The 18,165-nt window shown below is 61.3% G+C and overlaps 3 protein-coding genes across 5 annotated transcripts in view; 2 read left to right on the top strand and 1 right to left on the bottom strand.

Moving 5' to 3' along the window:
* PIP5K1A (phosphatidylinositol-4-phosphate 5-kinase type 1 alpha) overlaps window positions 1-6,195 on the bottom strand; it is a 30,264-nt gene extending 24,069 nt beyond the window's left edge. For all 3 annotated transcript variants that reach the window (XM_062597794.1, XM_062597793.1, XM_062597792.1), the window contains exon 1: window positions 6,112-6,195. In XM_062597794.1, the coding sequence (XP_062453778.1) occupies window positions 6,112-6,169 (58 nt within the window). In that variant the 5' untranslated portion in view covers window positions 6,170-6,195. The remainder of the gene's footprint in view (window positions 1-6,111) is intronic.
* Window positions 6,196-6,960: 765 nt separating this feature from the next.
* VPS72 (vacuolar protein sorting 72 homolog) lies at window positions 6,961-10,113 on the top strand. Its single transcript, XM_062597836.1, has 6 exons — window positions 6,961-7,130; window positions 8,055-8,207; window positions 8,599-8,716; window positions 8,874-9,053; window positions 9,147-9,288; window positions 9,536-10,113. Exons 1-6 carry the CDS (start codon window positions 7,014-7,016, stop codon window positions 9,924-9,926), a joined length of 1,101 nt encoding a protein of 366 aa, XP_062453820.1. The 5' UTR covers window positions 6,961-7,013; the 3' UTR covers window positions 9,927-10,113.
* A 361-nt stretch (window positions 10,114-10,474) lies between these two features.
* On the top strand, window positions 10,475-17,064 carry TMOD4 (tropomodulin 4). The gene is made up of 10 exons (XM_062597934.1): window positions 10,475-10,561; window positions 11,224-11,370; window positions 11,563-11,719; window positions 14,276-14,398; window positions 15,090-15,179; window positions 15,447-15,577; window positions 16,017-16,124; window positions 16,340-16,483; window positions 16,602-16,746; window positions 16,871-17,064. Exons 2-10 carry the CDS (start codon window positions 11,248-11,250, stop codon window positions 16,891-16,893), a joined length of 1,044 nt encoding a protein of 347 aa, XP_062453918.1. The 5' UTR covers window positions 10,475-10,561; window positions 11,224-11,247; the 3' UTR covers window positions 16,894-17,064.
* The last annotated feature ends 1,101 nt before the right edge of the window (window positions 17,065-18,165 follow it).

The following is an 18,165-nucleotide window of genomic DNA, read 5'->3' as shown; positions in this document are numbered from 1 at the left end:
TTGGCCAGATCCTAGAACCGCAAAAATCACAATTAAAAATAATATATGTTTATATATATATATATAAATGAACAAATAAAGCAAAATTACCTTATATTTCAGTGCAAAGACTGGAAAAAAAGGGTGGAAGAACAATGGCTAAGCACTGCTAACAAAACTGAGCGAAATGCCAGCCTGCACTGTATTCATTTTATTGCTTTTCCTTATGCTTCAGAGCAAAAACATCTCAGGAGGGGGTGAGAGGGGGAGGAATGAGGTTATCTCAAGTTTCCCAGTAGAAGACAGTGGCAGACTGCAATATTTGTCGAAAGCATTTAGCACCTCTAAATCAATGAGTTCTCAGATGAGAACACTCTCTAGAACATTTTGTAGAAAATTCTTCCCTTGAAACCTGGAGAAAAACTGGAGAGACTCTTATTCCCTTACAGTAGGCTTTTCTGGCACAATTGCTTTACATAAGATTTTGCCATTTTAAAATTAATCCTGCAGTTGGCCTCAGACCATAGATTTTACAGCTCTACATTACTACAGCTTTCCACAAAACATCTCAATGATTTAAAATTTAACTGATCCCTGCCCCCAAATAGCAATAGCTATTCAAGAAATACAAGAATTGCTAGTTTTTCCATGGTGCTGAAGAATTTGAAATAGAGGTTTATAGCTACCAGAGCTACTTAAGGGATACGAATCTTTACAAAAAAAAAAAAGAAAAACAAAACAAAACAAACAAAAAAAACACGCTTAAAAGATTCCTTTTTCAGCTTGCTCTACAAACATTAATGAGCCCTACGGCAGCCCCGGGAAGAGAGTGTGTAAACAGCCTGTAATCCACAGAGGAAGCCAAAGCTGAGAGGTTACAGGACTTGCTAAAATCAACCCCAGAGGGAGCTGGTGACAGAGAAACTAGAATTAGCATTCAGTTAGCAATTAGCATTAAGAACTGTGTTCTTAATTTTGGAGAACATAAACAATCATTTTCCAGAAGAATAAAATTTAGGTCAGATGTAAGGTATCTTTCTGCCCTGGGAGCACTCTGCTTTTTAAACAAGGCAGAGTCCATGGGGATGTAGCAAGATAATGTATTTAATCACCACTATTACATAGTAATCAAGAAAGAACGAGAACAACTTATACCCATCGTCATACTTTCTAGTTGGGGGGGGGGGGGGGGGGAAGCACCAATCCCGGAGAATGAAGCTTTGTATGAGTAAAGAGAAGCAGCACACGCGGCGGCATTAATACGCCTCCATCTCCAGCTGGAAAGACCCAGGGCCTAGAGCAGAGAAAGAATTCAGCCCTCAGCCCCCAGCTCGAGCAGTCCTCAGAGGCAGCAGTTTCCTAAGATAACCATCAGAAAAAAGGGTCTGGGAAAAGAGCAGCAGATAGACTAAGCAGAGACAACTCTTAGCTCCTACCCTGTAAGATGGAGTTGAGGCTGTTGCCAAAAAAGGCTTTTCAGTGCTGCATTTCCCATAGGACTAACCGGGGTGGCAGGGAGGGGAAAAACAGTGAGCAAGCCTTCGAACAATACGTGGTGAGGCTGGAGAGAGGGAGGAGCAGCTTTTACTTTCCAAAGGGAAATTCAGTTATAATTCAGGAAACGGTACTGTGGGTCATCAGTGCTCCCCCAAAACCACATGATTTTCACTTGCTTTCTAGCTACTAGACAAGTTTCCCTCCGACTGCTGCATTTGTCATTTATTTAGACAAGCTAGCTCAAATCTTTCTTCTTTCAATTACAGTCTTCTGTCGCCATCTTAAAGAAAAGGGAGCTTTGCCCAGTGCCAGGATGACTATCACAAACAAGCACAATTCTCACATCATCATCATCTTGCCAAAAGAGATGGTGACAGTTTAGACACCAGGACCTGGTTTAGATACCAATCCACAACTCCCAAAGAGACACTTTTAGATTTCACAACTGATATTCAAGACGACCCCAAAAGAGACCTTTATAACAGACAGGACTTGAGAAGTTATCTGATGTCTGATTTTAAGCTTAAAGATGACGAGCCATTCAGATGTTTGTTTAATAATCTGATCTTTGCTTCTGCGTTCGGTTGGATCGAGAAAGCAACGCTCCTCCTGCAGAAATTTGATGGTGGGGTAGATGAGACTTTCTAGAGGTTTTACACCCATATTTAGGACAGAGCAGTTCAGGGGCCTGCTCTCAGCTCACTTCAGATGTGTCAGAATAATTCTCTCACCCCTAGAAGTGACTGAGCCATTTTGAGAGCAACTCTTTTGTCTGTGGACTTCAGGGAGGGGCCTGAAGCCAGGGTGACAATGAACTCTCAACTCGCTCAGATCTGTAATTATAAAGCAGTCACTGCACCAGAGGCACAAAGAACCAAACAACTGAAATCCCACATTAGCATTTTTGGCACATGCTGCTTCAAAGGGAAAGCAGCAAAACGAGAAAGAAAACCTCTTGGGTGTTTCCCCAGCGAGTTAAACACACACTGAGGCAGGGCTCCAGCACAGTCAAGGAGAGAGGGAAACGCTGCTTGCTTGGCCTGGGAGGAGGAAAGGGTGGGAGTTTAAGAATCATTCACATCCCCTTTATTTGAGCTGAAAGACACCAGTTAACTGAGTAATCAGCCCCAGGGTGAACTGCAACTTGTACACTGAGGGTGGACACTGCCCCAACAAGACATGGCAGGACTGGAGATGGCTTAAGGTTTACCATGGAGAAAATGTAAAACCTCATGTCCAAAGTAACAGATTCCACCAACAACTCCTGTCCGCCTCCGCTGGCTGTCCTCAGTCTTCTGAGGAGGAGTTTCTGGGTGGGTAAGCAAGGAGTACCTGAACCTTCACACAGTCAAGCTGAAGTAGTAAGTTGCCATATTCTGGTCCAATACCAATTTTGGTGCCCTACCAGCTTCTGCCCAGGGCAAAAACAAAATCACTAGTTACTGCTCTAACTCGTTGTTTGCTCGTGGCCTTGTTATTACAATGCAAGAATGGGAAAATGCGCTTGACAAGACGGTCAAACTCCTCTGCTTGGCAGGGCTGCACGGTGATGACAAACACAGGAGCTGCAGGCCAGGTCTCTCCGTACGAGACATTTTAGGAGAGGGATAGGCAGAGTGGGATCCCTCTAGAGACAGCTCTTTTACCGTCACGTTACCCAACACATGGCTGATGAGCCCATTTCAGGATCCCTCTCCTCAGCCATGCAAGGGCAGCGGCTCACAGCTCTCATTAGCTCCAGTTCTACCTGTTCTCTCAGGAAGTTGCAAACCAGATCCTACCGAAAGCCCAAATCCTGCCTAGAACAGTCCGAGCCCTGGACAGAGGGAAGCAACGATCAGCACACACAAGATGTGCTACTGTTTGGAGAGAGGGGCTGAGTCTCCCAGAGGCTGGACCAACAACAGAAAGCAGAAATTTAGAGCCTGTGTCGACAGGGATCAACCAAGGTGAACGTACGTCACATACCACATACGTCACACGGTTGAGGCTCTGCCATAATTAGGATTCAAATTCTGTGGAAAACCAGTGTTAGCCAACACCTAACTACCCTGAAAAGAAAACAATAGCAATTATTCCAACAGGAAGAAAGAAGAGATTTACTTGTGTGCTTGCACATTTTTTCTGAAGTAAAGCTCTTGAAACCCTTCAAGCCCTAAGAGCATTCTGAAGCAGGCCCCTCCTTTCCATATTAGAAAGTTGGCAAGCATGGGAAAAGATCAAGATTTCAAAGGAAACTCCGAAGCATAGCAAGGAAAAGATCCCAAGGGTTTGGTCCCCAAATTCTCAGCCCTCTGTGCTGAAATAGTCTGACTGCTGTAGCCAAAAAAAATCCAAGCGATCTCTTCCTCACAAAACTGGCTCTATCAGACCAACAGGTACTACTCCCATGCCTAATCATAAGGTGAACAATTAAGAAGTGAACATGTTAGAGATTCATTTGCAAAAGCACCCAGTGGTCACATCTAAGAATCCAGGAAGTCTAATACCCACACAACACCCAGACAACGCTGCCTCATTGACTCCACTGCAATGATTAAAACAATCTCTTTTATAGTGGTGTTCAGGAGAGTAGGGCTTAAGGTACAAAGCACCGACACGCTGAGAGCACCACGTGAGACTCAGGTTCAGCTGGAAGCCTTCCCTTGGGTTTTGTTTCCTTGCTGCAATTCAAGTGACAAGAGATTTCTTGCTGACCAGGAGGTTCCAGCATACTGTGCTATAATAAACATCCTCCTTACTCTCCACCAGAGCAGCTCAGGAAGGATGGATGGATCTTACCAAACGCAAATTAAAAGGCTTTCAGAAAGTCATTCGTGTTTCTGGTCACAAACCAGCATGAGAAAGCTGGCTTGGAAACTGTATTAAAGGGGGAATAAGGCTCTCAACTGCCCAAGAATGCTGCAAGAATACTACCTGTGAAACACTGGAGGAGGCAGAGCTGCAGGTTTAAGAACCAAGAAGTACCTTATTTTATCCCAGGCATGGCTTCCACACACTCCCACTTTATGACTACTGGATTCTTCAAGGATGAGAACTGTGCTCAGTTTGAATCCAGCACATTTCTGGTTCAGCTAGGATTAGCATATACCCTCCAACTGCAGAGCCAATATAATTTAAATCAGCAGAGCAAGAGAAACCTTCAGGCTCTGGAAGGCTTCAGGACCTTTCCCTTGACTTCTATCAGATCTGGTTTTAGTCATTAAAACCAGTCTAAGCAGAAGATGTTTACATTCCCATATCATATTGCCTCCCACAGGTGCCAAATAGCTTTGATGAGCCACCTTCATATTATCCAACACCAGATGCAGCAGAGAAGAGGGTGCCTCCACCAGGGAGATGCTATCCTCCCCCTTCCCCAGCACCGCAAAACACAGTCCTGCCTGAAGGAAGACATTTCAGCTACCCTCCCCACAAACACACACTCCCTCCAGCAGCTGAGTAAGTGAAGCCAGCACCCACTGCTTCCCCAAGGGAAAGCAACCTGGCTCAGGGGTGAGGCTCGAGCAATACAAGGGAAAACAGAGTCAAGTTTCCCCTCGCAGCGACCGTTCAGCCATCCCCCTGCCTCATCAGGGCACCCTGAAGCATCACTCGGTCCCACCTCTTCAAGATCCTCTGTGAGCCTCCCGCTATCGATTTGGGGGAGGACTTCAGGCCCCCCTACCCACCGCCGCCCATGCCCAGAGGGTCCTCCCCACACACCCACGAACGCCTTGCCAGGAAAGGATCAGCCCTGCGGAGATCTCGCCCCTGACTCCCACGGAAAGTCCCACCCTGGCTCACCCCACAGAGCCCCATAACCCTTCAGCTCATACGTCCTCAGCTCATCCCCCCAGCACCTTCCCCCATAGCCTGTTCACCCCACAGCGCTGGGGTCCCATCTCCCACGCCCAGAGCCTTGCCCCAGCCCAAGGGCTTCCGCTCTTCCACCCCACAGCAGCCTCAGCCCAGGACCCAAGGGCCTTCCAGTGCACACCCAGCCCCACATCCCCCAACGTCCTCCTCCCTCCCCATACGCCTCCCAAACCCACGCACCCCCCAGCCCCACATAGTCCTATCCCCCTCACATCCTCTCAGCCCCATACATCCCTCACTCCCTCTTGACCCTCATTCTCCCTCAGAGCCCACTCCAGCCCCATACATCCTACAGACCTCTCCCCACACAACCCACACTCCCCCCACAGAGCCTACCTCGGTCCCACACCCCCCCCCCCCACACACACACACACCCCACAGAGCCTATCTCAGCCCCACACATCCCACGGGCCTCTCCCCACACAGAGCCCACTCCGGCCCCACACCCCCAACGGGCCTCTCCCCACAGAGCCCATTCCAGCCCCCCCATATCCCTCACTCCTCCCCCCCAGAGCCCACTCCAGCCCCACACCCCCAACGGGCCTCTCCTCACACAGAGCTCATCTCAGCCCCCCACCCCGCTCCCCCCCCAGAGCCCACTCCAGCCCCACACACCCCACGGCCCTCTCCCCCCCCAGCCCATCTCAGCCACCCCAGACCCCTCGCTCCCCCCACAGAGCCCTCTCCGGCCCCACATCCCCCGAACGGAGCCCAGCCCCACACAGCCCTCAGCCTCCTCAGAGCCCAACCCGGCCCCACATCCCCCAAGCCCCGTACCCGCCAGGCCGCCGCTGCTCCCGCTGCTGCCTCCCGACTCGGTCCCGGCCGACGCCATCTTGCTGCGCTCCCTCCTCCTGTGGCGGCCGGCGGCTCGCGCGCTCCCCCTCCCCTCCCGCCCCCCACGCTGGGACCGGCCCGCGCCGCGCCGCCCCCTCCCGACTTGGTACCGCCCGCCCCGCCCCGCCCTGCTCCGCCGCTCAGGACGGCACCATCCAGCCGCGGGCAGGGGGGAGCGCAGAGCCCACACGCAGAGTCCGCGCGGCTGCCCGCCTCTCTTCCCCCCCCCCAACTTGGACGCGCCCCCACCCCCCGGACGCAACCACTCGGTGCGGGACGGCAGGAAATAAAAACCCGCCGCAGCGGCGGCCCAGCCCGTCCCAGTGCCCAGCGGAGGCAGCGGGGGCTGCGTAGAGCGCATGCGCGCAAGGCGGGGGGGGGGGGGAACGGGCTTGAAGACAGCCATGGGTCACGTGACGGGGAGAGCCAAAACAATGGCGCGGGGCGGGGGGGAGGAGGAAGGGGCACATGCCGCGGGTGACGTCACGCCAGGGTGCGGCGGTGACGTCACAGCCTTGACGCCATAGGGGAGCCCCACCCCCCCAGACTCATACCTATACAGGCGCCCCCCTCAAGTCTTATAGCCTATAGGGCAGCCCCCCCCCCAAGGCCCATAGGGGAGCCCCTATAGAAGAGCCCCTATGGAGGAGCCCCTATAGAAGAGCCCCTATAGAAGAGCCGCTCTAGGCCCTACAGCCCCCAGTGGAGCCCCCACCCCGCAGTACCCACCCCCGGGCCCTAGAGGGCGCGTCGCCGCCATCGACCGCTCGGCGCTCGCTCGGCCGGGCCTGCGCGGGGCGAGGCAGGGCGGGCAGCGGCGCGCCGAGCGCGGCGGCGGCGGGATGAGCCTGGCGGAGGGCAGAGCCCCGCGGCGCACGGCCGGGAACCGCCTCTCGGGGCTGCTGGAGGCCGAGGAGGAGGATGAGTTCTACCAGACCACGTACGGCGGCTTCACCGAGGTGCGGGGCCGGGGAGGCGGTAGGGAAGGGGGCCCTGAGCGCGGCGGGGGCCCGTGGAGGACGTGGAGGCCCGGAGAAGGACACGGGCGGGCCCGAGAGGGCTCTGAGGGGTCCCTATGAGGGTTCTTGGGGCGCTCTGGGGGCCCTAGGAGGGTATCCAGGGGGTTCGAGCGGGTCCCGAGCTTGTTGGGGGGCTGTAGGGCCCCTTGGGGTTGTTTAGGGGTGTCTAAGGAGGCCCCAAGGGTGTTCGAGGGTTTGGGGGGCCTTGGGAGGGTGTTGGCAATCTTTAGAGAGGCACTGGGGGGGCAGAGAGTCCTGGGAGGGGGTTTGGAGGGGGGTTGAGGAAGTTCTGAGGGCATTGGGGGGCCCAGGAGAGTACTGGGAGCCTGGTAAGGGGGGGGGCAAGGGAGGATATTGGAGGGGGGCTGGCAGGTCTCTGAGGTTGTTGGGGGGGGCTTTTAGAGTGAGATGGAAGCGTATTTGGGAGAGTGTTTGGGGGTTTGGGGTGGGTATTAGAGATCTTTAGGGGTCCCTGGGAGGGATGCAGAGCCCTGGGGCTGTGGGGAAGCTGCTGGGGTGGGAGGGTCTGAGTGAATACTGAGAGTCTTTGGGGAGGGCACATGGGGGCTTGGGGGTCACAGTGCTTGCTATAGGGAGTATTAGGATTGTGGGGGCTGCTTGGGGGGATATCCCTCAGGGATAGTAGGAAGCCTGAGGGTGTCTGGGGAAGGGGATGAGGGTCAGCAGGGAGGTGGGGGGGAGTAGGGTTTCGTGCTGGGTGGGGGGAACACTGAGAGAAGCTGCCCCACCAGAGACAAGGTTCCCTGCCCCGCAGGGCAGGGGGGTGCTGGGGCTCGGGGCCCTGGCCACGTGGGGCGGGGAGCAAAGGCCTGCAGGGGTGACGCAGCCCCTCCGTCCCCGCAGGAGTCGGGCGATGACGAGTACAAGGGCGACCAGTCAGACAGCGACGATGAGGTGGACTCGGACTTCGACATCGACGAGGGCGAGGAGCCAGCCAGCGACCAGGACGAGAGCGAGCCCAAGCAGCGGCGCCGCGTGATCACCAAGGCCTACAGGGTGAGGGGCGTGCGGAGCGCTCTGGGTGCGATCGGTCTCAGGACTCCTGGGTCCCCATCCCAGTCCTGAGAGGCACAAACGCATCCCAGGATCTCCCTGTTCTGTCCTTGGGGAAGGACAGAGGTGCTGTGAGGACCAGAGTTATCTCCAACTGCTGAGAGAAGATGCAGGCATCCTTGGGAAAAGGGAATGATTAAGGAAAGCTAACAGTGCTGCTGTGATTAACGGTGTCACTTGTCGTGAGGGGGAGCTGGTCCTTCCTGGGGTTGTTGGTGCTTCAGCAAGGACCGTTGTGTGGTCCTCCAACGTGGTGTTGTTTAAAGGGGCCTGAAACCTTAGCGGGGACAATTTTTTCTCCTTTCTCACATCACCTCACATCTGATTCCTATAGGAGCCCATCAAGAGCCTGCGACCCAAGAAGCCGGATGCCCCCAGCAGCAGCTCCCAGAAGGTGCGAGAGGTGAAATCCACCCCCTTGGAGCTCCAGGACGAAGTGGGAGACAGTGAATGTACGTGGGCCGGGATGCACCCACCTAGGCGGAGTGGGAATGGGTCCCTCTGAGGCCTCTCTCAAAGCTGGACCGGGCACTGGGGTCCGGCTCAGGCTGCATGGGGCGGCCCGCGCCCCGCGGGCGGCCCCGGTTGACTCCCGTCCGCTCGTGGCAGGCCGGAAGCACATGCGGCAGTCGACGACGGAGCACACGCGCCAGACCTTCCTCCGCATCCAGGAGCGGCAGGTGCAGTCCAAGCGCAAGAAGGGCGGCCCCAACTACGACCGCCCGCTGACGCAGGAGGAGCTGCTGGAGGAGGCCAAGATCACGGAGGAGATCAACCTCCGCTCCCTGGGTAAGCGGGGCAGGGGCTGCCCCGAGGCAGCGCGGGCAGGCAGGTGAGGGCGTCGGTGAGGCGCTGAGACCCCGTTTGTCCCCACCCCTGCAGAGAATTACGAGCGCCTGGAGGCCGACAAGAAGAAGCAGGTTCAGAAGAAGCGGAAGTGCGTGGGGCCCATCATCCGCTACTGCTCCGTCACCATGCCCCTCGTCACGGAGCTGAGCAAGGAGGAGAATGTGGATGTGGAGGGGTAGGTCGCCTTGCAGCGTGCGGCCCGGCCCCAGCTCCTGCCCCAAAGTCCCTCCCTGGTCTCCATCCCGTCGTGCTGAGGGGCAAGTGGGTTTCAAGCGGTGCGTTTGATCCCCTAACCCTGCTCTCCAGTCCTGCAGGGGGGCAGGATTGAGCAGGGGATTTGGTGGCTTTGATTCATCTGGGAGTTGCCTCATGGTTTTCCCAAGCCCTGTGTGTCCAGTCAGAGCTAATTGTGGCTTTTCCAGGTTGGATCAAGACCCGCAGCAGGCAGAAGCGGCGCCGGCCGTGGCTCCGGCCTCCGCCGGGAAGTGTTCCCGTACCTTCATCACCTTCAGCGATGACGAGACCTTCGAGCGCTTCTTCCCCAAGGCGAAGCAGCCCCGGCTGCCTGTGCGGGAGATCTGCCCTGTCACCCACAAGCCAGCCGTCTACCGTGACCCCATCACCGACATCCCCTACTCCAACATCCGCGCCTTCAAAATCATTCGCGAGGCCTACAAGAAATACATCACGGCGCACGGGCTGCCCAGTGCTGCTGCCTCTGCCGCCCTGGGGGCTGCGCCCCCCGGCCCTGACCCCAACATCCGCGCCACCCGCCAGAAGATCATCATCAAGCAGAGCGTCTCGGCGACCTGAGCGCCGGCGGCAGTCTGGAAGGGCTTGTGGCCGTGTTTGGGCAGCTTCGAGTCAAGGCTTCTTGTCCTCTCTCTGTCCCAACTCTTCTGGGTGACGGTTCGTCGTTCTATTTATCTACTTTATACTGTTTTTATATAAAAGAAATAAATCCTAGTAGCAGCTATATAATAAAGCCGGTATCCGCTGACCGTCGTTTCTGCCTGTAAACAAGCAGCGTCTGCAGTTCCGGGAGTCCCTGCAGTAAACAAACGGCTGTACAGCCTCCTGCTTTCCCGGAGACCCTCCGGGAAAACAAGCAGTAGCTATTCCCAGTTTCCCCAGTGTGACATTGTCCGAGGAGCATGAAGTCTTCCGACTTCGATCCCGGTGGGCTGGGGAGGCAGAGCAGGGACGCAGGCAGCAGCGAGCGCCCCGGGGGATTGCGCAGAGCCGCCGGCGCGGGCGCGAGGGGCCCCCGGTGGCCCCGGGGCGCCGGGGTGGAGCCGGCGCGGGGCGCTGGCAGGGCTCGATAACGCGCGGGGATATGTGATCTCGCCCCTCCCCGCTCGCCGAACAAAATGCTGATCTCATGCCCTGCGCGGCCGGAGCCCTTGGCTTAGCACCGGGGCTCGCGCCCAGGCAGGCTCGGCGGCGAGGTAGGGCCCCAGGCTGGGGGGGGGGGACACCGGGGTCGGGGGGGGGGGGGGGGCCGGGCCACCGCCGGGGACGTCGGCTCGGTGCCGGCTGCCGGGGGAGTGGGCCTGGGCGCTCCCCTCAGCCCCCTCCCACCAGTGCGTGTCCCTCCTTGGGGCGGGGAGGGGGCAACGACACTCCAGCCCTGGGGGCCCAGGGGTGTCCGGGGGGCAAATCCTTGCCGACGGCCTTTTCCTCGAGGAAGGGCAGGCCGGGGCGATCCGTGTTCGCCCCCAAAGAGCCGGGGGGCAGGTGGCGCCTGGGGGCAGAGGGGTGTTGGGCACATTTTGGGGGGGAGGAGGGAAGGGAGGACGGCAGGGGGCTCTGGGCACTTGCCCAGCACGCGCGCTGGGGCTGCTGAACTGGGAGCAGTGGGGAACGCCGCTGGGGTTGGGGGGCGGGACGCCCCAGGCGCAGCCCGGCGGAGCACCCTGTGCCTCAGTTTCCCCCAGACACGCTGCAATGGTAGTGGGGGGGGGGTCTTCTTGCACCCACGCTACCGCCCTGAGCCCCCCACCCTGGGGTGCCCCCATGGCACCCTCAGCCTGGGGGCGGTTCACCCTGGCGTGGGGGGGGTCCCTGCCGCGGGGACCGTCCCACCGTCCCACCACCTCGTCCCTCGCAGGCCACCCCCCCCCGGCCCCCCACCATGACGTCCTACCGGCAGGAGCTGGAGAAGTACCGGGATATCGATGAGGACAAGATCCTGCGGGAGCTCTCGGCCGAGGAGCTGGAGCAGCTCGACCTGGAGCTGCTGGAGATGGACCCCGAGGTGGGCACCCCGGGGTGGGGGTGGGGGGGAGCGGGCACCCGGACGCCTGGGTCCCGTCCCCGGTCGCTCGAGCAGGATGCGGCCCCGGACGCCCAGGTTCAGCCTCCGGCGCTGCTGGGGGGCAGCGTTGGCGGGGGGGGGAGAGGGTGACAGCCGGACGCGCACCCATGGGTGTCGCGGGACCGTCCGCAGAACATGCTGCTGCCGGCGGGGCTGCGGCAGCGGGACCAGACGCGGAAGAGCCCCACGGGGCCGCTGGACCGGGCGGCCCTGCTGCAGCACCTGGAGAAGCAGGCGCTGGAGGCCACCGAGCGCGACGACCTGGTGCCCTTCACCGGCGAGAAGAGAGGTGCGGGGACACCGGGGGGCCGGGGGGGCCCCGCAGCGCCGGGTATATTTAGCCCGGCTCAGATGTCCCGGGTGAGCTGGGTCCCCGCCAGCCCTGGCCGTGGCCGCTTCCCCCGACAACGTCACCCCCCCCCCCCGCCCCGGCACTGCCACCCTGCAGCAATGTCACCCCTCGAGGGACTGCCCCAGCCCCCAGCCCGGGGGCACGAGGTTCCTGGGCCCGAGGGTGGTGCCACCCGGGGCGCCGGGCGCTCGCGAGGCAGCACAAGGTTACGCGAGGCCGGGCGAGGTGGCGCGAGGCGGTGCAGCGCGGTACAAGGATGCAGTGCGGCACGGGGCGGTGCAGTGCGGTACAAGGATGCAGTGCGGCACGGCGCGGTGCAGTGCGGTACAAGGATGCAGTGCGGCACGGGGCGGTGCAGTGCGGTACAAGGATGCAGTGCGGCACGGGGCGGTGCAGTGCGGTACAAGGATGCAGTGCGGCATGGGGCGGTGCAGCGCGGTACAAGGATGCAGTGCGGCACGGGGCGGTGCAGTGCGGTACAAGGATGCAGTGCGGCACGGGGCGGTGCAGTGCGGTACAAGGATGCAGTGCGGCACGGCGCGGTGCAGTGCGGTACAAGGATGCAGTGCGGCACGGGGCGGTGCAGCGCGGTACAAGGATGCAGTGCGGCACGGCACGGTGCAGTGCGGTACAAGGATGCAGTGCGGCACGGGGCGGTGCAGCGCGGTACAAGGATGCAGTGCGGCACGGGGCGGTGCAGCGCGGTACAAGGATGCAGTGCGGCACGGCGCGGTGCAGTGCGGTACAAGGATGCAGTGCGGCACGGGGCGGTGCAGCGCGGTACAAGGATGCAGTGGGGCACGGGGCGGTGCAGTGCGGTACAAGGATGCAGTGGGGCACGGGGCGGTGCAGCGCGGTACAAGGATGCAGTGCGGCACGGGGCGGTGCAGCGCGGTACAAGGATGCAGTGGGGCACGGGGCGGTGCAGCGCGGTACAAGGATGCAGTGGGGCACGGGGCGGTGCAGCGCGGTACAAGGATGCAGTGGGGCACGGGGCGGTGCAGCGCGGTACAAGGATGCAGTGCGGCACGGGGCGGTGCAGCGCGGTACAAGGATGCAGTGGGGCACGGGGCGGTGCAGTGCGGTACAAGGATGCAGTGCGGCACGGGGCGGTGCAGCGCGGTACAAGGATGCAGTGGGGCACGGGGCGGTGCAGTGCGGTACAAGGATGCAGTGCGGCACGGGGCGGTGCAGCGCGGTACAAGGATGCAGTGGGGCACGGGGCGGTGCAGCGCGGTACAAGGATGCAGTGCGGCACGGGGCGGTGCAGTGCGGTACAAGGATGCAGTGCGGCACGGCGCGGTGCAGTGCGGTACAAGGATGCAGTGCGGCACGGGGCGGTGCAGCGCGGTACAAGGATGCAGTGCGGCATGGGGCGGTGCAGCGCGGTACAAGGATGCAGTGCGGCACGGGGCGGTGCAGTGCGGTACAAGGATGCAGTGCGGCACGGGGCGGTGCAGTGCGGTACAAGGATGCAGTGCGGCACGGCGCGGTGCAGTGCGGTACAAGGATGCAGTGCGGCACGGGGCGGTGCAGCGCGGTACAAGGATGCAGTGCGGCACGGCACGGGGCAGTGCGGTACAAGGATGCAGTGCGGCACGGGGCGGTGCAGCGCGGTACAAGGATGCAGTGCGGCACGGGGCGGTGCAGCGCGGTACAAGGATGCAGTGCGGCACGGCGCGGTGCAGTGCGGTACAAGGATGCAGTGCGGCACGGGGCGGTGCAGCGCGGTACAAGGATGCAGTGGGGCACGGGGCGGTGCAGTGCGGTACAAGGATGCAGTGGGGCACGGGGCGGTGCAGCGCGGTACAAGGATGCAGTGCGGCACGGGGCGGTGCAGTGCGGTACAAGGATGCAGTGGGGCACGGGGCGGTGCAGCGCGGTACAAGGATGCAGTGGGGCACGGGGCGGTGCAGCGCGGTACAAGGATGCAGTGGGGCACGGGGCGGTGCAGCGCGGTACAAGGATGCAGTGGGGCACGGGGCGGTGCAGCGCGGTACAAGGATGCAGTGCGGCACGGGGCGGTGCAGCGCGGTACAAGGATGCAGTGGGGCACGGGGCGGTGCAGTGCGGTACAAGGATGCAGTGCGGCACGGGGCGGTGCAGCGCGGTACAAGGATGCAGTGGGGCACGGGGCGGTGCAGTGCGGTACAAGGATGCAGTGCGGCACGGGGCGGTGCAGCGCGGTACAAGGATGCAGTGGGGCACGGGGCGGTGCAGTGCGGTACAAGGATGCAGTGCGGCACGGGGCGGTGCAGCGCGGTACAAGGATGCAGTGGGGCACGGGGCGGTGCAGCGCGGTACAAGGATGCAGTGGGGCACGGGGCGGTGCAGTGCGGTACAAGGATGCAGTGCGGCACGGGGCGGTGCAGCGCGGTACAAGGATGCAGTGCAGCACGGCGCAGTGCAATGCAGCATGGGGCACTGCGAGGGGGGGGTGCGAGGTGGGAGCCCAGCAGCCCAGCGACACCGGCGCCCCCCCCCCCCGCCCAGGGAAGCCCTTCGTGCCCAAGAACCCCACGAGGGAGATCCCGCGCGAGGAGCAGATCACGCTGGAGCCGGAGCTGGAGGAGGCGCTGGCCAACGCCACCGAGGCGGAGATGTGCGACATCGCCGGTGGGCGCCTGCCCCCCCCCCACGCTCGGCTTTCAGCGCTGGCCCCCGGCCACCCCACGCTGCCCCGGGCGCCCGTGGGCAGCAGGGCCTGGGGGTCGTCGAGGTGGTTCGGGAGGGCCCTGGGGGCAATTGAGGTGCCCTGGGGGGGGGCGTGGGGTCAATTGGGGTGGTTTTTTGGGGGGGCTGGGGGCCATCAAGGTGGTTCTGGGGACCCCTGGGGGGCCCTGAGGGTAATTGGGGTGGTTCTGGGGAGGCCCTGGGGGCAATTGAGGTGCCCTGGGGGTCATTGGGGTGGTTCTGGTGGGGGCCTGGGGGCAATCAGGACACCCTGCGACACCTTGGGGGTAATTGAGGTGGTTCTGGGGGGGGTCCTTGGGGCAATCGGGACACCCTGGGACACCTTGGAGGTAATTGGGGCAGTTCTGGGGGGGGGGTCCTTGGGGCAATCAGGGCGCCTGGGGGGGAGCTGGGGGCCACTGGGGTGGTTCTAGGGGTCCCAGGAGCAACTGGGGCCACTGCGGAGGGGCTGAGGGGCAACTGAGACGGTCTTGGAGGATCCTGGGGGCAACAGTGGCTGGTTTGGGGGTGGGGGGAGGGCTGGGGACAACTGGGGTGGCTCTGGGCTGTCCTGAGGCGGGGGGGGGGGTCAATTTGGGGCAACCCGGGGTCCCGGCTGACCGTGGCCCCGCAGCCATCCTGGGCATGTACACCCTGATGAGCAACAAGCAGTACTACGACGCGATCTGCAGCGGGACCATCTCCAACACGGAGGGCATCAACAGTGAGCGTCCGGCGAGCCGGCGGCGGCGGATTTGGGATCTGGGGGGGTTGGGGGGGGGGATCGGGGCCGGGGATTCCTCCTGGGATGTGGTGGGACAGCCGCCGCACGGACGTGTGCGTGCGTGTGTGTGCACACGCCTCCGCGTGCGTCCACGTGCCCATGTCCGTGCTTGGCTGCGTGGCCCCCCCGCCCCCCACGCCACGCGCGCGTGCACGGCCACGCCTGGATGCGAGGGAGCCCCACGTGCACACACGTATCCCGCCCCAGGCGTGGTGAAGCCGGACAAATACAAGCCGGTGCCGGACGAGCCCCCGAACCCAACCAACGTGGAGGAGACGCTGCGGCAGATCCAGGCCAACGACGGGGCCTTGGAGGATGTCAACCTCAACAACATCAAGGTGAAGGGCTGGGTGCGAGTGTCCCCATCCAAGGGTGTCCCTAGGGCATCTCCAGGGGGCTGCTCCCTGTCTTGGAGGGTGCCTGGGGTGTCCCCAAGGTGCTGGTAGTGTCCTGGAGTGTCCCTAGTGTGCTGGTCCCCATCTTGGTGTGCCCCCAGGAGCTGATCTCCATCCTGGTGCATCCCCGTAGGGCAGGTCCCTGTCCCACAGTGTCTGAAGGGCGCCCAAGGATGCTGGTCCCTGACCTGGAGGATCTCTGAGGTGTCCGCCAGCGTGCTGGTCCCTGTCCAGGGCATTCCTGAAGCACATGTCTCCAGTCTGGGTGCCCCTGTGGTGCTGGTCCCCATCCATATCCCACACTCATAGCCCCTTGGGACATCCTGCAGCCCCTTGGGAATGCCCCCACCTCCTTGGTGACATCCCTGTGCCCTCGTCACAGGACATTCCCATCTCCACGCTGAAGGCCGTCTGCGAGGCCATGAAAACCAACACCCACGTCAAGAAGCTCAGCCTGGTAGCAACCCGCAGCAACGACCCCGTGGCCAACGTGAGTCCCGGGTCCCCTCCATGTGTCCCCTGGACATGGACAGGATGTGATCCCCTTCCCCTAGCTCCATACTGGAGGCACGGAGCTGCAAAGACCACCCAGCAGTGGCTTTTTCAAAGTTCCCCAGCACCACCAGGGTGTTGGCAGCCCAGGACGTGCCAGTGGGAGAAACGCTGGCTCCCAGTGACACTCTAAGGTGACACCAGCTCTTATAGGCTGTGGCTGAGATGCTGATGGAGAATAAGACCTTGCAGAGCCTCAACATTGAGTCCAACTTCATCACCAGCGCTGGCATGATGAGCATCATCAAGGCCATGTATAACAACAGCACCCTGAGTGAGCTCAAGGTGGACAATCAGGTAGGGATGCGCATCTGTGGGTGGCCCAGGGTGATCATGAGGGTCCAGTTCCCCACCGGTGCAGGGTGGAGGGGTGCGTACCGGTCTCAGTTTACCCAGTCGCTCCCATACCCTGCAGTGCCAACGGCTGGGCGACACGGTGGAGATGGAGATGGCCACGATGCTGGAGCAGTGCCCCTCCGTCATCCGCTTCGGCTACCACTTCACACAGCAGGGCCCGCGGGCCCGTGCCGCCAGCGCCATCACCAAGAACAACGAGCTCCGTGAGTGCCCCAGCCGCACCCGCTCCGCGGCGGAGCGGCCTGAAGTCGATCGCCCGCAGCTCCGGGGTAGAAACTGGGGAGAAGGGGGTCCTATCGCTGACCCGTTTCTCCCTCTGCCCCGCAGGTCGCAAGCAGAAGAAAATATAACCCGCCACGGCTCCACGTCCCCCTGGCCGCCGCGGTGCCCCAGGCACGACGCCTCGAGGCAGCCGCCCGGAGCCAGGGGCGCGCGCTCAGCTCCCGACCCCGGGGCGGAAACAAGCTCACGTTTCTGCTCCTCGGGGGTCGGCTCCTCTGTAAATAAAGAGCACGGAGAGACAGGGGCTCGGGGCTCTGCTCGCGGCTGCGGGATCGCGGGTGGACACTGCTACGGGGTGCAGGGAACCCTACAGATTAGCTGAGCGAGGGCGCCAGAGAGGGGCAAGGTCGGGGGCACCCTGTTTTTGGGGGCCCCCCCACTAGCCTGAAGCTGTTCAGGCAGGGCTGAGCCAGACACGCAGCACCCTGTGACGCAGGGTGCTGCCGCTCGGGAGCCGGCTGGCCCCGCGGCTGGTGTATTTATACCCGGAGGATTGGGTTACAGGCTGGGCCGAGCGAGTGGAGGGAACGGGGCGCTCCCGCAGCGAGGAGCCGGGTGCCCCCTGGCACGGAGCCACTCACCCAGGTTTACGTGGGCCCGGTGAGGTGGGTGGGGGGCCACAGGGATCCGGGAACAGCCCCCAGGCCCACACCGGGCTTGGCACAGCTCCCGCTAGCGCCCTGGCTCGTGGCCCGTCACCTATTTATAGACGAGGGTAGATCCCGGTGCCCAGGTGTAACATCACCCCAGGCAGTGCTGCCAGGGAGCCCGCGGTCCTCCCCGGGGTCAGGGTCTGGCCCCTCATGGACTCTTTAGCAGGTGCTTCTCCGGCAGTGTGGGTGCCAGCTCGGGGTGCCAGGTGGGGACAGGCTCTTAAACAAGAGTCCCATGGGTGCCATCCCAGTATGGGGGCACCCGTAGGACCCGAGCTCCGGCAGGCAAAGGAGGGGTGGGGAAATTAAGGCAGGGGGCAGTGGAGGGTGACAGGATCAGGTACTTTCCGAAGGACTAGGACAGCTGCTGGGGAGGAGGAGGAGGGAGCCTGGTGCTGCCACCCCGAAAGGGCACGACCTGGGGGCACTTGCCAGCAGGCCAAAATAGTGAGTATGACTCGGGTCAGCGACAGGAGGGAACAGAGCGGAGACGAGCCAAAGCCAGAGCAGAGGCTGCCGGCAGCCCCAGCTGCTCGCAGCACTCTGGCCATGGGGAGGATACCCCAAAACACACGCAGCACTGAGTATCCCAGGGGGCCAGAACGACGGGATCCCCCCCCACCACCCAACTCCTCCCCACGCAGCTCACGTCCGTGCACCCCGGGCCTTCCCCGCCAAGAGACCCCA

The sequence above is a fragment of the Rhea pennata genome, chromosome 31 (genome assembly GCF_028389875.1).
Source record: "Rhea pennata isolate bPtePen1 chromosome 31, bPtePen1.pri, whole genome shotgun sequence".
In the NCBI taxonomy this organism is placed as follows: domain Eukaryota; kingdom Metazoa; phylum Chordata; class Aves; order Rheiformes; family Rheidae; genus Rhea; species Rhea pennata.
This window is presented reverse-complemented; position numbering and strand designations above follow the sequence as displayed.